Below are 16951 nucleotides of genomic sequence, written 5' to 3' on the forward strand. Positions count from 1 at the left end.
GACAAGAAGCAGGATTATTTACTGCCATTTAAAAAATGTTATAACTAAAGTTTAACATATGCCATTCTTTAACTGTCAATAATGATGATGATGATGATGATGATTATATTCAGTGGTGTGGTGATTCATATTTACAAAAACTAAGGAAACGTGCATTTATTTTAGAGGAAACTCAAATTATTGGTATTGAATTACCAGATCTGTCTCTAACTTTTTCTAAGAGGGTAACAGCTAAGGCTCAGGATGTCATACAGACTCCTGACCATCCTCTTCATGCTGAATTTGAGCTCCTGCTCTCTGGCAGGAGATTCAGATTGCTAAAGCTAAATCAAACAGGATGAAAAATTTGTTCAGAACTTAAGCCATCACACACCTAATTTTAAAAATGAATGAATGATGCGCTTGAATTTCTCCGCAGATATCTGAAGATATACTTTAATAGTGGTTAGTTGCCCCTTACTGCATTTTTGTGTTTATGCGTTTCAGTGTTGTGTCTGAATTTGTGTGATTGTGTTCCTCGTGCTTTATGTTTTTACCTGGCTGCAGAGTGAATTTCCCTTAAGGGACAATGAAGCTGGAGTTATGTCTGCATGCCTAAATGCATTAGTTGCTCCCTTGTGCTGAGCTGATTAGTTATTTGTATAAATAAACAGCAGAACAGGTGTATCTAACAAAGTGATCAGTGATAATGTATGCCTTTGGTGACAATTTTACAAGTGAATGAACAGGTTTTTTTTATTTGCTGGATTTTATGAAAACCATTTCAAGAAGCTGACGTTTACATGTGAAGAGGATATTTCTTAAACGTAATGAGATTTCTTGTCAGTGATCTATTGTGTGTTTTATTGAGTGTAGTTAAAAAAGATCCAAACATACTAGTAAGTTTATGAGAAAGTCTTAATTATAAGACTACGGGGTCTTTAAAATCTGTAGCATGTAATATTCATTCATCTGTACATCAACCTAAAGAGGTTTTGGGCTAGTTTTTCTGCATTTGTGTTTTTTATATCAAGTTTTAACCACAGGTGAGATATGATTCATGACCTTAGAAACTGTGACAGTATATCATCATGGTATCGTATTCACAGGCTATCCACACTGATTGAAATAAAACATTTTCATTAATATAACTCAACTTGATTAAGCCACAGCTTATCACCTGCAAAGGTTAAGTGATCATGGACACACCAATGCGTCAAAATCAGAATTAAAAAATATATTAAGTATCCTGAAAATGGCAACTGTATACTTTTGTACTTTTTAGTTTCATCTGCAGAGCTGAACTTGTGAATATGAACTTCTAGATTGTGTTATAACTACTTTTAGCATGCTAAGTACAACAGACCTTAAAACTTAATTTGCATACTACAAGAATGTTACCAGCATTTTTTCTTTGTTGTCACATTTTTAACTTGCAGTCAGCACATAACAGACACTTAACTGTGTTGTTATGTAATGGGTTAATAATTGATGATGGATAGAGTCTAAAATGTGAGAAGAGGGTCCTGAAAAAGTTCTTTAAAAGTATTAAATTTGATATCATATTTTTGCTATATACCATATTTTAAGCAATACAAACTTATTAAAAATTGCTACCTGAAAAGGAAAGTTGTTTAGTCATTGTTACATAATTATCTCTTTTTAACAATTAAGACAACCTTTTTGATATTTTGTGCTATAGCAGTGGTTCCCAACCTTGGATCTGGTCACCCATCAGGGGGTGCGCCAAAGATCGGGGGCTCGTCAGGCTCATCAGTTCTGATGTCAAAATAAGATGTGCTAATATACTTTTTAAATCATGATCAGAAACTTACAGCACATTGGAGCCACTCTAAAAGATAACAAAAGAAGATTCTTTATTTTCTATTTTTTTTGTTGAATTTTTAAGAAAAAAATCAACATTTTGTAGATTATGAAGTCGTATATTTACAGGAAACCAAACTCAGAATTCTGAAGTTTAAAAAAATATTAATTTTGACATCTTGGGGAAAAAAAAAACATTTTAAAGTCACAATAATACATGATATTGTAAAGTACAAAATTAATGTGAAGCCAGACTGAAAACAGTGGTTGGAGAACCCCGGTTAACAGGAATGACTCTCCTAAATCCAGATGATGGTGATAATGAGATGATTCTGGGCTAAAATCACAAATATTTCCTTATTAATCAGTAAGAAGTATCATTCAATTAGGCAATTAACTGCATCTCATCTGTCAAATCTGCTATTTTTGCCTTTTTAATCTAGAAAATTTTGTTTCAAGTTTTGGTTCAGGTAAATTTATGACATTTAAAGTTTTTTTATTTGTTTGTTTTTTTTTCATGTAAATTTACAACTTTTTCAACTTGAAAATATCAAGTTCGAGCTTAAAACATTATCAGAATCCCTTGGTCTTCCTATTTTCTAAAGCGGCCCTAATATGCTGTTCACTGGCATAGATCTTTTAGTAAAACAAGTGTTTGTAGGTCTACTTTGGGGGGATTTTTATCAATGAAAACAATTAAATTTGATGTTTAATTTTCTAAGTGTGTCCTGGGGGGCTTAGCTTTTCTTAGATACGAAGGGGGGGCAAGGGCCCTAAGGAAAAAAGCCTGCCCTGTCAAATTATGAATGAATACCTCTTCAGTCATTCTTAGATAAAAATACTTTGAATAAGTTTAAACTGCCAGCCTCATCCTCTGCTCCTACATAGGGACACTCAGCTGGTCAGAGAACTTAATTAAATGTCCACATGTGACCCCAGTCTGAAGCTTTGATTATCATAGCAAACGTGATGTCTTCAGTTAGTTTAACCTGTTTTATTTGCTTACTTAAAAGTCCTTATAATAGAAAGATATGCCTAATTATGGGTCCAGGATGGAAGCTTTATTGGATCTTCAATGACTTTATGGTTATGGCACTGATATGAGGAGGCATTTTAATTGCTAGTGCGTTCATTACTTTGTATTTGCTAAACAAAATCACAAGGTGATTTTATCTGTAAACAACTTTCAATTGATTTTGAATGTAATGGACTATAAATGATCGGATGAAGCATTTTTTCTGTGACTGGTTACTTTATGTCTTTCTATTGTTATTTAAGGATAAGGTTTGATCTATCGCTGCTCATCTGTCTGATGTTAAACTGTTATTGATGCAGCTCATATGCAATCACAAATGAAATCACAACAAACATAAAAAAAAAACACAATAATCAACACTGTAATGCAAATGTGCCCTGTGAGTCAAGCTGTATGCAAATGATGCTGTTGTTACTCCTCACAGAGCGTTCACTCTCCATCTGATTTACAGTCAACACTTCACTGTGCATCATTATGAGAGGGAGGAATCAGAGCTGACCTACAATCACAGCTCCTTCTTTGACGGCAGCGCCCTCTTGTGGCTACAATGAGTCAGTATGTTTGTTTTCATGCTGTCCAACAGCATTTTCTCGCTCGCTGGGTAAATTCCCTGCTCAGGATTTTCTCTGGCAGGCAAACACAGACACCCTGCAACAAGGGAACCTCAGCAGCAACGCGTCACATGTTCGTCCAGGCCAATGGGTGACGGGATTAAATCAGCAGAAATGCTCTGCTTTAAGCTGCTTTTCTTTGTTATATATGATCTGTGTTTCTTATTCAATAATTGTATGTTTAATCAACTTACTAATCAGCATTATTACCCATCATCCTCAGCCTTTTCCCTGTCTGGCATTTTGCAGGTGGCTTAGCCTTTAAAGAGTGTGTATCAGCGTGTGTGGCAGACGTGTGTGTGGCAGAGGCGGCTGGTGTCAGCTGACAGCTGTGTGAGGGGAGATGACAGTGCCCTGATGCTGCGTTCTCTGTTCTCTGGGAGCCATTTTGTCTGTCTCTGATCTCAGAGTCAGGTCTGCCCCCCCCCCCCCCCCCCCAGCCAATCACGTCACCGCTCAGCCTTGCAGAAAACATAGAAACACAGTCTGATCTCTCTCTCTCCCAGTTTGTCTCACCCTTTTCTCCCTCCACCCACTCCTCCTGCGCTCCTACAGTGCTCATCTCCCACTCGCTCTCTTTTCTTGGCTCTTCTGCTCTCTGCCTTCTCCCCCCTCCTCCGTCACCTCTCTCCTCTCCTGTTTTCTCTTTCTCTTCCTGACACCCTTCCTGCTCTTCCTCTCTCTTAATCCACATCTCTCTCTTCCCCTTCCATCACAGCCCCTTCCTCACCCCTCCTCCTCCTCCATCTCTTCAGCCTCTCTTGTTGTGCAACCCGTTTCCAAACAGCTCAGCCTTTGTGCCTTTTTGTCTGTTGCCATTTCAGCCGGGCTGCAGTCTTTACTCATTTTCCTCCAATCAGGGACACCATGTGACTCTCTGCATGAGAGGGCACAGTCCCTTCCCCCCTCCTCTCTCTCTCTCTCTCTCTGTCTCTCCATCTCTCCCTCTCATCCCTCCTTACTCAACCCCTACCCCACCTCCCCTCCCCTTATCCAGCCAGCCAACATACGCTAGCAATCAGGGGAGTCAAAGAGAAACAGGGAGTAAAGGGAGGAGGGGGGATGAAGGTATACACAGTGTGCAGTGAAACATCATGCAGGGGTGAGACAGGATAGAGGTGAAGAAGCAAGGGGTGAGGGGGGGGAGTAATGGAGTCAACACAGTCTGATCGACCACAAATACAGAACATCTGTAGCTGCAGAGCTCACCGTACCATGGCTTTCTTTTTGTGGATGTACAGCAGAGGTGAAGAGTAAATGATTACATTTACTCACATTACTGTAATCAGCTGTTTCTTTGTGTATTTTCGCTTTTTAAAAGTGCTATTTAAAATCAGTACTTTTACTTACACTTTTAGGGAAGTACTTCACTACATTTTAAACTTCATCAGAAAAAGAAAATTAAACCAAATGAAAAAAAGAGGTCCAAGCTTCCTATCAACTATGTGAAAATCAGCCGGTTGTTTGTTTTGTGGGTACATGGCATTCAGATAGCAAGAAGAAAGGCTAAATTCCACTTCACTCTTTGCTGCCCCCACTTAGCCCTACCCCTACACTTTGAACATGCATGTCTAGGGGTAGGGTGTCCTGATTCTTGTTGGAATAGAGGGGTAGGGTGAAGTGCTTGGGCTACGTGACCCATTAGACAAATGTTTGTGGCAACCTCTGGTCTTGAAAAATGAAGTCGTTGCAGAAGTGGAAAAAATTGCATTACCCCAAGTGTCCACTTGAGGCTGGCTGCAGGAACGCCTGAAGCCTCGTACACAACACGTGTTAAAAAGACGTTTTGTTATACCAGAAATAAAATGATTTACAGCCTGGTTCAAGAAACAAAACCTGTCTCATTAGCTAATGTCTTCATGTGCTCTCACTGTACAGGGATGAATTTTTTTTGTATCACAACTGTTCTGATTATATGTAGGAAAAACCTCACTGCTCACTAATTGGCGCGTCTCATTTGATTGACATATAGCTTGACAGGCAGACGTTACGTATCTGTCAACCAGAATGCTAGCTAGCTAGCTGACAGAAAGTCAAGTGCAATGGGTGGGCACTTGCCTGCCGTTAGGTTGACCAAACAATGGTTGAGACAGCGATTTCAACATGGAAGCTGCCGCTGATTGGCTTCAAAAGCAGTTTGAGTCCACCCATTTTAATCAAACGGCTGACGTCACACAGGCTTCATTCAATTCTTTTTACAGTCTGTGGGCAGATCTTTTTCCAGAAGCACACTCCAAACTCAGTATTATGGAAAATCTCAGTGATCTCAAATTTGAAAATTATGACAACAATCTGGTGTCATTATCTGATGATGTTGCAATTCATTGTGATCCTTTTATTTTGAACAAGCTTTAAAAAAAACCAGCCCATAGTAGAAATGTCCGGTATTTTTTTGTCTCATCTGTTTACATAAATGCTGTCAACAACTCCTGATGACGTCTGAGGAGATTGAAGGGTCGTCCCATTGCATAGGGAAAGATTTTACTGCCCCTAACTATTGCAGACAGGCTCTCAAAATTGAGAGGCAGGGGAAAATGTACATGAGACTAAGCTAAAGTTTTCAAATTACATCCAGATTTTGTAGTTGCACTACTATTTATTAAAAAGATGTGCCTTTTATTAAACAATGTAGTTGAATATTTATATACTTTTGTTTTTCCACTTTAGAGAAAAATTTGATTTTACTTTATAACCACCACAGGTATAAAAAAATAGCTGTCCAGTACTTTGAGTACACTTTAAATGAATTACTCTCTTCTTTTACAACCCCAGTTGCAAAAAAGTTGGGTTCTGTATACATCAATAAAAACAGAATGCAATCATTTCAAAATCACCTAAACCCATCTTTTATTCATAATAGAACATACAAAGTATGGCTATTAAATAATGAGACTGCGCTTATGAGGATAAAACCTTGTGGTTCATGGTTACGCCGAGTGTTATATATCAAAGGTTATGTCAATAAGTGACATCTTTAGTTCACTGAATGCTACTGATTGAAGTGCATGTTTTCTCTAAGCTCTCAGAAAATGACTCACTTAAAAGTTGAGCAATGGATGAACTTCAATTTTGGGGTGAAATTGAACAAAACAGCAGCTGAATCTTTCTATACATTAACTGAGGTGTATGTATGTACACTGCATGTCATGTTTTTGTGAAGGCAGAGAGAATGTCCAAGACGATGAACGTTCTGGGAGCACATGCACATCAAAAACTTCTGAAAACATTCAACAGATTGAAAAAATTGTTTGAAATAATGGAAGACTCAGTATAAGAATGATAGCAGAAATGGTCTCCATTGATGAAGAGACAGTTCAGCAGTTTTGTATGTAAATGTGAACTGGACAAAAGAGTGTGCCAAAGTTATCCAAAAACTTGTGACTCCTGATCAAAAGGAAAAATATGAGCAAATTTGTGGAGACATTAAGGAACATACTGAAGGAACCCCACATTTTTCAGAAGGAGTGATGACATGAGATGAAACCGGGAATTTCCAATACGATTCTGAGACAAAACGGCAGTCACTGGAAAACACCATTGTCACCAAGGATAAAGAAAGCATGACAAAGCAAGTCCAAATTCAAAGCCATGTAGATTGTTTTCTTTGACATTAAGGGAATCGTTTTGGGAGAGGGGTCAATGGTGAATCAACACTATTACAATCAAGTTGTAGAAAAACTTTGAGGTAAAGGCCAAAGGAGACAGTTTTGGAAAAATGGTTTCATTCTTCATCAAGACATGAGCCAGCTCACACTGCGCTCTCAGTAAAGCAGTTTCTGGCCCAAAAACAAATCACAGTGCTTGATCACCCTCCCCAATCCCCTGATCTAGCACCATGTGACTTTTTCCTAAGATCAAATCTGTGCTCAAAGGTTTTGAGTCTGTGTCAGAAGTTAAGAACCACAGAGGTTCTGAGACAACTGTCTGAAGAAGACTTACTGCACTGCTATCACTATCACTATCAATGATTGTGAAGGAGAAAGACAATGAAACATTTTAGTGCTCAGTAAAACTGTGTTACAGCATTAATCTCATTTTTTCAATAACCATACCTCGCGTACAGCACATCAGACGTTGGAATTGACATTTCACCATTTTATGAAAAAATATTAGCTCATTTTGAATTCGATGGCAGCAACACAAAAAATATGGGACAGGGCAACAAGAGACTGGAGCGAGAAGTGGGGCGATTGTGGCTCAGTAGGTAGAATCAGTTGCCCCACAATCAAGAAGAAGGTTGTGGGTTTGATTCCCCAGCTACATCGATCCTTCAGCAAGACACTTAACCTTTGCTCCCTCTGCTTCATCTGTGGTGTGTAAATGGTAAGGATGTGTTTGTATGGGATTAGCCAATACTGATGGCCAGTTCTCTATAGCAACCTCTGCCATCAGTGTATATGGAGTGAAAGGGTGTGAATGGGTAGGTGTGACGTATAGTGTAAGTGCTTTGAGTAGTTAGACCACCAAAAAGGTGCTTTACAAGCTTAAGTCCATTTACCATTTAAGTGTTACTGCTGAAAAACAGCTGGTGGACAGTTTTGCAACTAATTAGGTTAATTGGCAACAGGTCAGTAACATGACTGGGTATAAAAGGAGCATTTTAGAGGGGCAGAGTGGTAAAGATGGGTAGAGGTTCACCAATCTGGAAAAGCTGTTTCTAAAATAGGGATGTCCCTGTGCATTTCCCTATTCAGCCGAATGCTCGTTTAAACTGTGTTCGACCAACCAGTCTAAAGAGGGGAAAATACTAATACAGTCAAATTCATCACAGGCTCACAGTGAAGGCCACGCTGTACAGAGTATACCAGGCTAACATTAGCAGCTAGCTCCTTTAGCCTTCGCTCCTCTCTGTAGATTAACATCCTCCTTTGATATGTGGCTTTTTTCCACTTCGGTTCAGTAGTTATATGTGAGTTAAACCCTCACTAGCCTACATAGCACTTGTCATACTGCGCTATTCATACTACACGCTAATCGCTAAGCTACTGCTGAGCTTCTCATATTTACGTCCGGTAAAGTGCCTGGGGAAAGCACTAACAGGAAGGCAGCAGCCATTCACTGAAGCTACAGCAGCTTGAAATGGCAGGAGGTTCATTACAGTTTAAAAAAACATTATAGACCGGGATTTCAAGACCATGTTTACAAAAAATTATAGGTAATTAGTCTAACCATCCTGTGAATCTCACACTGGCTAATTTGATGAACCAATTTAACTGTTTAACCTTTAGCATCCCTAGTCTAAAATTGTGGAACAATTTCAGCAAAAAAAATCTTTAATGTAAAACTGTGACGACTTAGAATATCCCACCATCTTCAGGACATAATATCATCAAAAGATTCAGAGAATCTGGAGAAACCTCTGTGTGCAAAAGACAAAGGCCGAAGGTCAATATTGGATGCGGCACCATATATTTTTCATGAAATGGTAACATCTGATATGTTTATGTTCTACTGTGATAAATAAAAAATGGGTTTATGAGATTTGCAAATCATTGCATTATGCTTTCATTTTACACAGTACCCAAACCCTTTTGGAAATGAAGTTGTATTTATTAAGCAGTTATTTTACTTCTACTTGGGTAAATTTTAACCAGAGTAACTGCACTTTAGAGTTTGATATTTTTGTTCTCTTTCCACCCCTGATGTGCAGCACGTCCACTCACACTCTCCACTCACTGTTTATGTCATCCACATGTTGGGGCACATGCTGCATGTGTATGCATCCACACATACACACAATACACTCAATGCACAAACTTCGAGGCCACCCAAGAAGGGGGAGGATCCCTCTGTGTTGAACACGGCTCAGGAATGTAAACAAGTGAGAAAGAGAGAGAGAAGAAGACTACTTCACAGAGACTTTGTTGTTCCATATTTTCTATTATTCCATCATAGTTCGTCAGAACATCTCTTGACCCTCAGTGAGAGGATTATTAATGGGAAATGGTGGCAGATATGTTGGCCTAAGTGAGTGAATGAATCAGCAACAGTGCTGGGTCAAGTTTTGGGGTCATTTGGAGTTAACAGGAGTAAATGGAAGTGACTGTTCCATAATTGGAGGCAGTGTTTACAGGGGTTTTTCGCATCATGTTACTGCAGGAGTGGAAGTGGTGCTTCACTCATTACACTAATTGTTTAACACCTCCAGGTTTGCATCATAAAATATAAATAAATGACAGCCGGAAAAGTGAAAACATTCCTTGTGCTATCTATAGTAAAAATCTTCCTAAAATCTTAAATGAAGCAGAAGAGAATGGATCCAAATAAAATTAAGAAAAGCTTTAAACTTTGAGATTTTAGGAGAAAAACAGTAAAAGGTTGAGTACACAAAGCAGAGGAACTGAGGGGAAAAGAAAGGGGAGAACCAGGGAGAACAATACAGGAGAAAAAGTGGAGCACACGAGTGCGGTCATACGTCTTTTTGGAAATTTCCATGACCGCGTTGATTAAGTATGCAATCTGACCGCAAGATAGCTCAGGGCCGGTTCTAAACAAACGCTCCCGCCTCTACGGTGCAGGCTTGTTTAACGGCTGAGGTGGCAGCGTTTGCCTTCATAGCACGGGGCGCTGCGCAGAGATTGAAAACACAGACACACACACAGACATAGGAAAACTCTTGTGTGCATGCAGTCAGATTTAACGGTGGTACAACACGTTTCCCTGCTCCTTTGTGTGCTCAAGGAAAATTGTCAACTGTTGTGTCTGAAGGGTTTGTCCTTGCTGATACCAAATCTGTCTGGTTTGATCACAATGCCAATACTTCTCTACCTTTTTTCACCATTTCTAGATCCTTCTGTCTCAGTCCTGTGCCATTTTTTTCATCCATTCATCCATCTCTATGCTACAACTGTGCAGGCCAGGATGATTTGGCTCATTGTTTCATGATTGGCCTCTCTGAAACTTTCCGCCTTAAAAAAAAAACAAAAAAACAAAATTGTCAGCTCAAGAGTTTCCAAACCGCAAAACATGGGACCAGTTAGTGTTTCCATCTTTTCTAATGATTAAAGTCCAGACTGGCACCAGGGAAATCTGATCCTGGATGCGTGGTCGGCTAAATTTCTCCATCCACATCTCCGGCTGTGTGAGGGTTGACCACATTGGCCACTGTGGCCTGAAGGCTGGAGCGAAAAGAGGAGGCCACGTCAGGGTGATACAGCACCACTCACTTCCTCCTCTCCTGCTGCTGTGTATTCAATAACAGAAGAATCTGAGTTCATATTTCATGGTTATGAATACATTTAAGCTATAAGATTATATTTCATGTCCTACATGGCCCACCAGGAGTGCAACATAAATCGCTGTAACACTTAATATATTGCCTGAGGCTCAGGGGTGCAGGTTTTATTTCTAGAACTTGATTTCCACTTTTCTTTCCTCCTCTGTCTGATTAAAGTCAATAAAATGAAAAAAATTATCTGCTTGCTGTCAGACGAAACAGTTTGGGGACTGTGGGGAGTTAGGCAGTCATAACAGGGCTTGAGAAAGCCTAACACCTCTTATGTGGTGGTCCACTGTGACAGATATTACTCCCTCTAGGTTACTCTCAGTGGCTTATATCCCTGAAACCCTGAGGCTTTTACTCAACTGTAACAAATCTGCCTCAGCAGAGTTGTTTCTTTACCATGATAAAGTTAGTCCTTAAATTACACTTGTCTTAAACCTCCAGCCCATCCAGTGAAGAAAAGCAGCAGCAGATCTCAACAGAATGGAGAAGAGGTGAAACATACAAATATTGATGCTTGTGATTGCAACATATGAAAAAAGGTCATCACCCTCTGCCTCCCATATGTGAACTCACTGACCTCCTTACATGAACTCCAGCAGAGAGGACTTCTGGGTAAAAGAAGAGATTGGAAATCTCTCACTAGAACATTACGCAATAATATATTTGTAGATGACATTTTTTAGGGATGTGGTGTGGTGTGGTGATGCTGCATTTTAATGGGTAAAGTCAGGGTAGTAGATTGACTAGGGCTTGTAAAGTGATTTTGTAGTCACACATCACTGATGCAGTAGTGAGGGCAAATTGACCTATGGCTAAGTCCCGCCCTCAAACGCGATGAGCCAATCACAGTGCGTATACCACTCCAATACACTTGGACATCGGCTGCCTGGAAGTCCATTGAATTGAATGGGAGAAAGTCAGTTTTCGTCCGGTTTTATGAGGTTTTTTTGAGATTTTAAGTTTAAAAATGGTCAAACAGTGTTTGTGGGGTACATGCAACTCCAGCACAAGGTATCCTGAGAGTCTTAGCGACGGAGTGTATCTTTTACCCTTTCCTAAGCCACATCTAAACCCAGAAAAGTGTCTTCTTTGGATAAAAGTTTTGCAGTAGACCACAACATCAACCTAACGTGGATAAAATTAACATCTGTTCTAAGGTAAGCCAACATGGTCTTTGAGGCAGCATATTGTCACTTAGCTGGAAAGAAATATAAAGTTATATTTAACATCTCTAACATTAGCTAAAGTTACCTAAAGTTAGGAGTTAGCTCCTAGCTGCATTGTTCGTTGTGTCACATTGTTTGTTGGGAGTTGGCATTTTTTGTTCTAGTTTTTGTTCTTTGGTGATTGTACATCATTGTTAGCTGTTGTCTTAAGGGCTATAGTTAAACTAACGTTAACCTCTGGAGCTTAGCTTCATTAACTTATCTGTAATAGCCAATATAACAAAGTTTGTGAAACGTTGTGCTGAATGAGCCAATGTAAATATACTATAGCACCAAACTAACGGAGAGACACTCTTGGTAAAGATGGTAAAGAGGCTGTTATATTTATCTCATATTCCGAGCCAAAAACCTTAACTTCAATGGCTCTTTGATGCTGATCCTCTATCTTGTGGTCTGAGATGGTGATGGCAACGAGATGCAGTTTATCACATTTGCACTGGGACCTGTAAGTTTGGGCTTGTAACTGAAGCTTTTTATCGATCTTCTCAACAATAAAATGATTAATAGATCCATCCAGTGCGTAGTTTAGACCCTTTTGGGGACTTCTAGATTATATGAGATCTTTCTGTCTCCAAAAATCATCAATGGCCTACAGCTAAATGTCTCCTACTGTGACAACTGCAATAGTGTCTGTCAGTGAATGTTCATTGTTTGTCCGAGTGTGTGGAGGGGGCGTGGCTTAGCCATAGGTCAGTTGGGTCAAGTGTCTTGTCTAAGGACATATGGACATGTCCTGAAACTTCATAATAATTTCAGGACAGACTTGCCCATGAAGTCTTCTGAGTTGGCTGATTGTTTTTTTACTGATACTAAATCTTTACTTTTAAACGGTACTGGTGCCTAAATTTGCCTGAGTCGATACTTAAAAGAACAAAAAGAGTATTAAATTCAGCGATGAATATCTTGGTATCGTAAATGAGTAAGAGAAATATCTTAAAAAGATGACAATAGAAAATGGAAGTAAGGGATACTGGTGTCATTTCTTTATGTGAGAGGCTCAAACAAAATGCATATACTGGCACTGCATCAGAGACAAAGTGAATGTGTCAGTCAGTGTGACTATGTCCTCGATAGGAACACAAAAGCAGAAATGGCACTGCTTTGAACTCTTTCCACTCCCCAGTAAGGCTTTTTACTCACCTGACATGTTTCACATATCCATTGATTGGAAAGATTTGCATTCATCTGGGAAACCTCCAATACAAAGCGTTTGGGAAGGCCAGGACCTTTCAAAAAAATCTCAGAAGGTGATCGGACAAATGCTCTGTCTGTAACAGTCATTACGGGCCAATCAGAGCAACAAGACAAAATGGGGTAGTAGACATGCACAGCTCCACTACTACCCTGAGCCCTGCAGGCTAGTGCTGCCGTAAAATCATGCCAATGCATGTTGGAAGACGTGCAAAAAGAAGCTTTTGATGTGGCTCTTTGCTCATTTTAATAAAGAATTTTGGCAGAGGTTCTGGAAAAAACTCTTATTATACTATTGCTATATCCAAACTAATCACTACACCAAAGGTAGCCATTGCTTGTAGCTTTTCAAACAACTAAACCCCATCTGTAGCTATCACTTCGTTCTCCTTAAATGATGCTGATTGGTCTGGTCCATTCTCAGACCTGTTTCAGATTGGCGTTTTGTAAGATGAATTTGCTAATGACAGACATGGAGTCTGGCTAATCCATGTTTTGCAATATTTTTACACATTGATCCAGATAGAAAAATGATAAAAAGACTCTTGTGCTCTGCTGAAATAAAATAAATGCAAATAAATCTTGTATTTCATGTTTTTTATTTGAAGTAGTTTTGATTTGAATACTCATCCCTAGGAAGGTCTTTCCATAAAAAGATATTGTGGAAATCCAAGTTCGTAAATGAGAGTCCAATATGTTTAAGAAAGTTTTGTGCCTGTGAGTAATTGGACATAATCACAGAATCTATGTAAGGGTTTGAAAAGCTAGTCTTGCAAAGCAGATGGATTGGCTAGATCATATGTCTGTCAGGCAAATCCATCTAGAAAAGCTCCAATCTGAAACAACTGTGCTAAGTGTGAGAACGTGTTACGGGTGGGGTTTAGTTGTACTGGAAGCTGAAAGCAATGACTGCCTCTAGTGTAGCGATTAGCTTGGATGTAGCTATAGCACAGTGGCAGTTTTATCACAGCTGTACCACATTTCTTTATTAAAACAAAGGCAAAGAGCCACATCAAAAGCCTCTCCCAGAAGATCAGCAGTTTCTGAAATACAACCATGCCATGTCACCTAAATCCCCTTTCTTTCCCGTTTTGATACTCAGTTTGAACTTCAGCAAGTCGTCTTGAACATGTCTACAAGCCTATGCATCGAGTTGCAGCCATGTGATTGGTTGATTAGCTATTTGTGTTAACAAGCATTGAAAAGATGTACTTAATAAAGTGGCCAGTGAGTGTATATCTATGCAATGGATATGTGAAACAGTTTATCTGGCATGTCAGGTGAGACTGGGGAGTGCAAAAGAGTTTGAAGTAGTGTCACTTTGTCATCGGCCGCGAGTCGTGATATTAATGTCTTCACCCGTGCTTACAGTGAATTTTCCTGAATTTCTCAGCTTTACAGCACTAGTTCACACACCAGCCTTCAGCTAAAAAGAAGCTAGTTAGCACATTCACACTTCAACCCACCACGACTTCACACAAAAATTTTGCTGGTGGGCAGGAAAAGTCCTGTAAAAGTCAGTTTGAAAAAAATTAATTACATTCAGACATGAAGCAGACACAAAATTTCAGGAGTTTTATGCATGTGTGAAAACAGTTATTTGCTTTATGTATCCTAAATGATTCCCTCCTCTCTAAGCTGTGAAACATCAAACATTTATTAATAACTCTTGGCGGGAAGAGGTGCAGGATCTCTCTTGCAAGCATTTGATCTGAGCCAGTAACCTTTGCCCTTTAAATGTCACACTTTGATCCTTTTTTTCTGTCTTATTTGCTACCTCTGCATGAGAGGTTACTACATTTGAACTGTGAGACTTACATCTCCACTGACCTAAGGAAACCCCGCTGCTAGAGCAGCCTGTCAGTCAGACATCAGCAGCAAAAAGAACAAAAACAAAGTGATGGAAAAAGTAGCATTAGTGGTGCCATGGCAACAACTTCATGGCCAGATGTCTGCATCTCCAACAAACATTTTTATTTGCTTCATTTCTGAATGTTTAAGTGTCTCTTTGTTGTCAGCCTGAAGAGAAAAGTCCAAATCAAACAGGCTACATGTTGATCCATCTATTCTAGCATGTTCCTTTCCCCTTCATCCTTTCTGCCATCACAGAGGGCGACCTCCCATGAGCCTTTGCAAACAGAGCCCCAGGGCCCTGTGGCACCTCTCTCCCTCTGTCTCTCTCTGCCAGAGTCACGCCACGGCAGCCGCTGCACTCACCACCACGCCACAATATAAAAACAACAACAACGAGCAGAAAAAGTCAGCGGCTGACAACAGCAGCAGGAGCAGGGCTGTCGTTAACGGCAACCATCACCACGGCAGCTACTTACCGGGACACGCGCAGCCGCCCACGGACATCTTCTCACATGTCTGGTGTGAATCCGATCAGAATGATGGTGGTGGTCCTGTTATCCACGCTCTCTCTTCCTCTCTACGCTTCCTCTCTCCTCTTTCTCACCAGTCACTGCTGCCGCCACTGAGGCTGCTCACATGAGCGTCTGTTATCCCCACAGTTCACACACGCATACACACACTCAGAAACACACACACACCACCAGGGAGCAAAGCGAGGGAGGGAGGGAGGAGAGAGTGACGACGAGGGAGGAAAAGAGAAAAAAGAGGGGAAGAAGAGGTTAAAAAAAGAGCACACATACACACAAAGGATCAGATTCTCTCAGTTGTAGCTGTACACTGTGAATCACACTGTTTGTGTATGTGTGTAGAAGTTTGTGTGTAAGTGTGTGTTATAGAGTGAGAAGAATTCTGTTCCTGCCTCTGCTCTGCCCTCACCCTCATCAGCCCTGCAAATTACAGCTCAGGTGGGAGGAGAGAGGGAGAGAAAGAGAGGAAGAGAGAGGGAGGGAATGAGAGCTGAGTGCTCCAGAGAGAGAGAGTGTATACTGGTGTGTTTATGTGTGTGTGTTAGTGTGTGTTAGAGCGAGGCAGGGAGAGAGAGGGTGGACTGTCAAAGTGACCTGAGAGGCAGATTTGAGAGAATAACAACCATGTGATGTGGGTCCTTTTTTTTACTCTGTTAAATATGTAGAGGCTGTTTTTCACCAAGGCTGCTACAACATACACTATTGTACACACATGTATGAAAACACACACGTATGGAGAGTGCACACATGTACAGAGGAGCACACATGCACAGAAGTCCACACATGTACAGCAGTGCACAAATGAGTGTTTAAATGATCTTCAGGAAATCTGTCTGTACATGTGTGAGTGCTGCAACCGTCTGAGTGGCTTGTTACCATCCAGTGAAGGTCTGCTACATGGCAGGGAGGGCGGGGGGGGGGTTGACTGCCATGCCTCTGCTCTCCCCCTCACTCTCTGTCGTCTCCCTTTCTCACCCATTCACTCTCTCGCTCTGTTAGTCTCTCTGTCTGCAGTGTGCCACACTGTGTTGCTCTCGCTTCACTCATCTTCCCGTCTACTCGACCATTTATCTCTCCTGACCCCCCCCACCACCACTTTTTCACTGTCTCTCTCTTTCCTTATTACTCTCTTACCTTCCACCTTCCCCTCCCACTGTCCCCATTGAGGTCTTATCTGTCTTCCTTCACTGTTTCTTCTGTCTTTACTAACGATGCAAAGGTATTTGTGTTTGTGTGAGTGTGTTGATTAGCCCAGGTATTACTCAATATGGCATCTGAATACTACGTAAAGTTTGTGATAAGGGCGGTCAAAAGATCAAAATTTTAATCTGGATCAGTCTCAGAATATCTGTAGTTTATTGCTATTAATTAAATCCTTTTATTTCATTTATAACATTGCACTATTTTACATTCAAAACTAGCCTTGCAAGGAAGATGGATTGGCCAGATTCCATGTCTGTCATCAGACAGGTCTATGT

General features: G+C 40.4%; 1 protein-coding gene across 1 annotated transcript in view; it reads right to left on the reverse strand.

Moving 5' to 3' along the window:
• Positions 1–15531, reverse strand: part of ldb1b (LIM-domain binding 1b) — a 40980-nt gene extending 25449 nt beyond the window's left edge. Inside the window, exon 1 of the mRNA XM_041784870.1 lies at positions 15423–15531. Within this exon, the coding sequence (XP_041640804.1) occupies positions 15423–15450 (28 nt within the window). The 5' untranslated portion in view covers positions 15451–15531. The remainder of the gene's footprint in view (positions 1–15422) is intronic.
• Between the last annotated feature and the right edge of the window lie 1420 nt (positions 15532–16951).

This window comes from Cheilinus undulatus, linkage group 4 (assembly GCF_018320785.1).
Source record: "Cheilinus undulatus linkage group 4, ASM1832078v1, whole genome shotgun sequence".
Classification (NCBI taxonomy): Eukaryota; Metazoa; Chordata; class Actinopteri; order Labriformes; family Labridae; genus Cheilinus; species Cheilinus undulatus.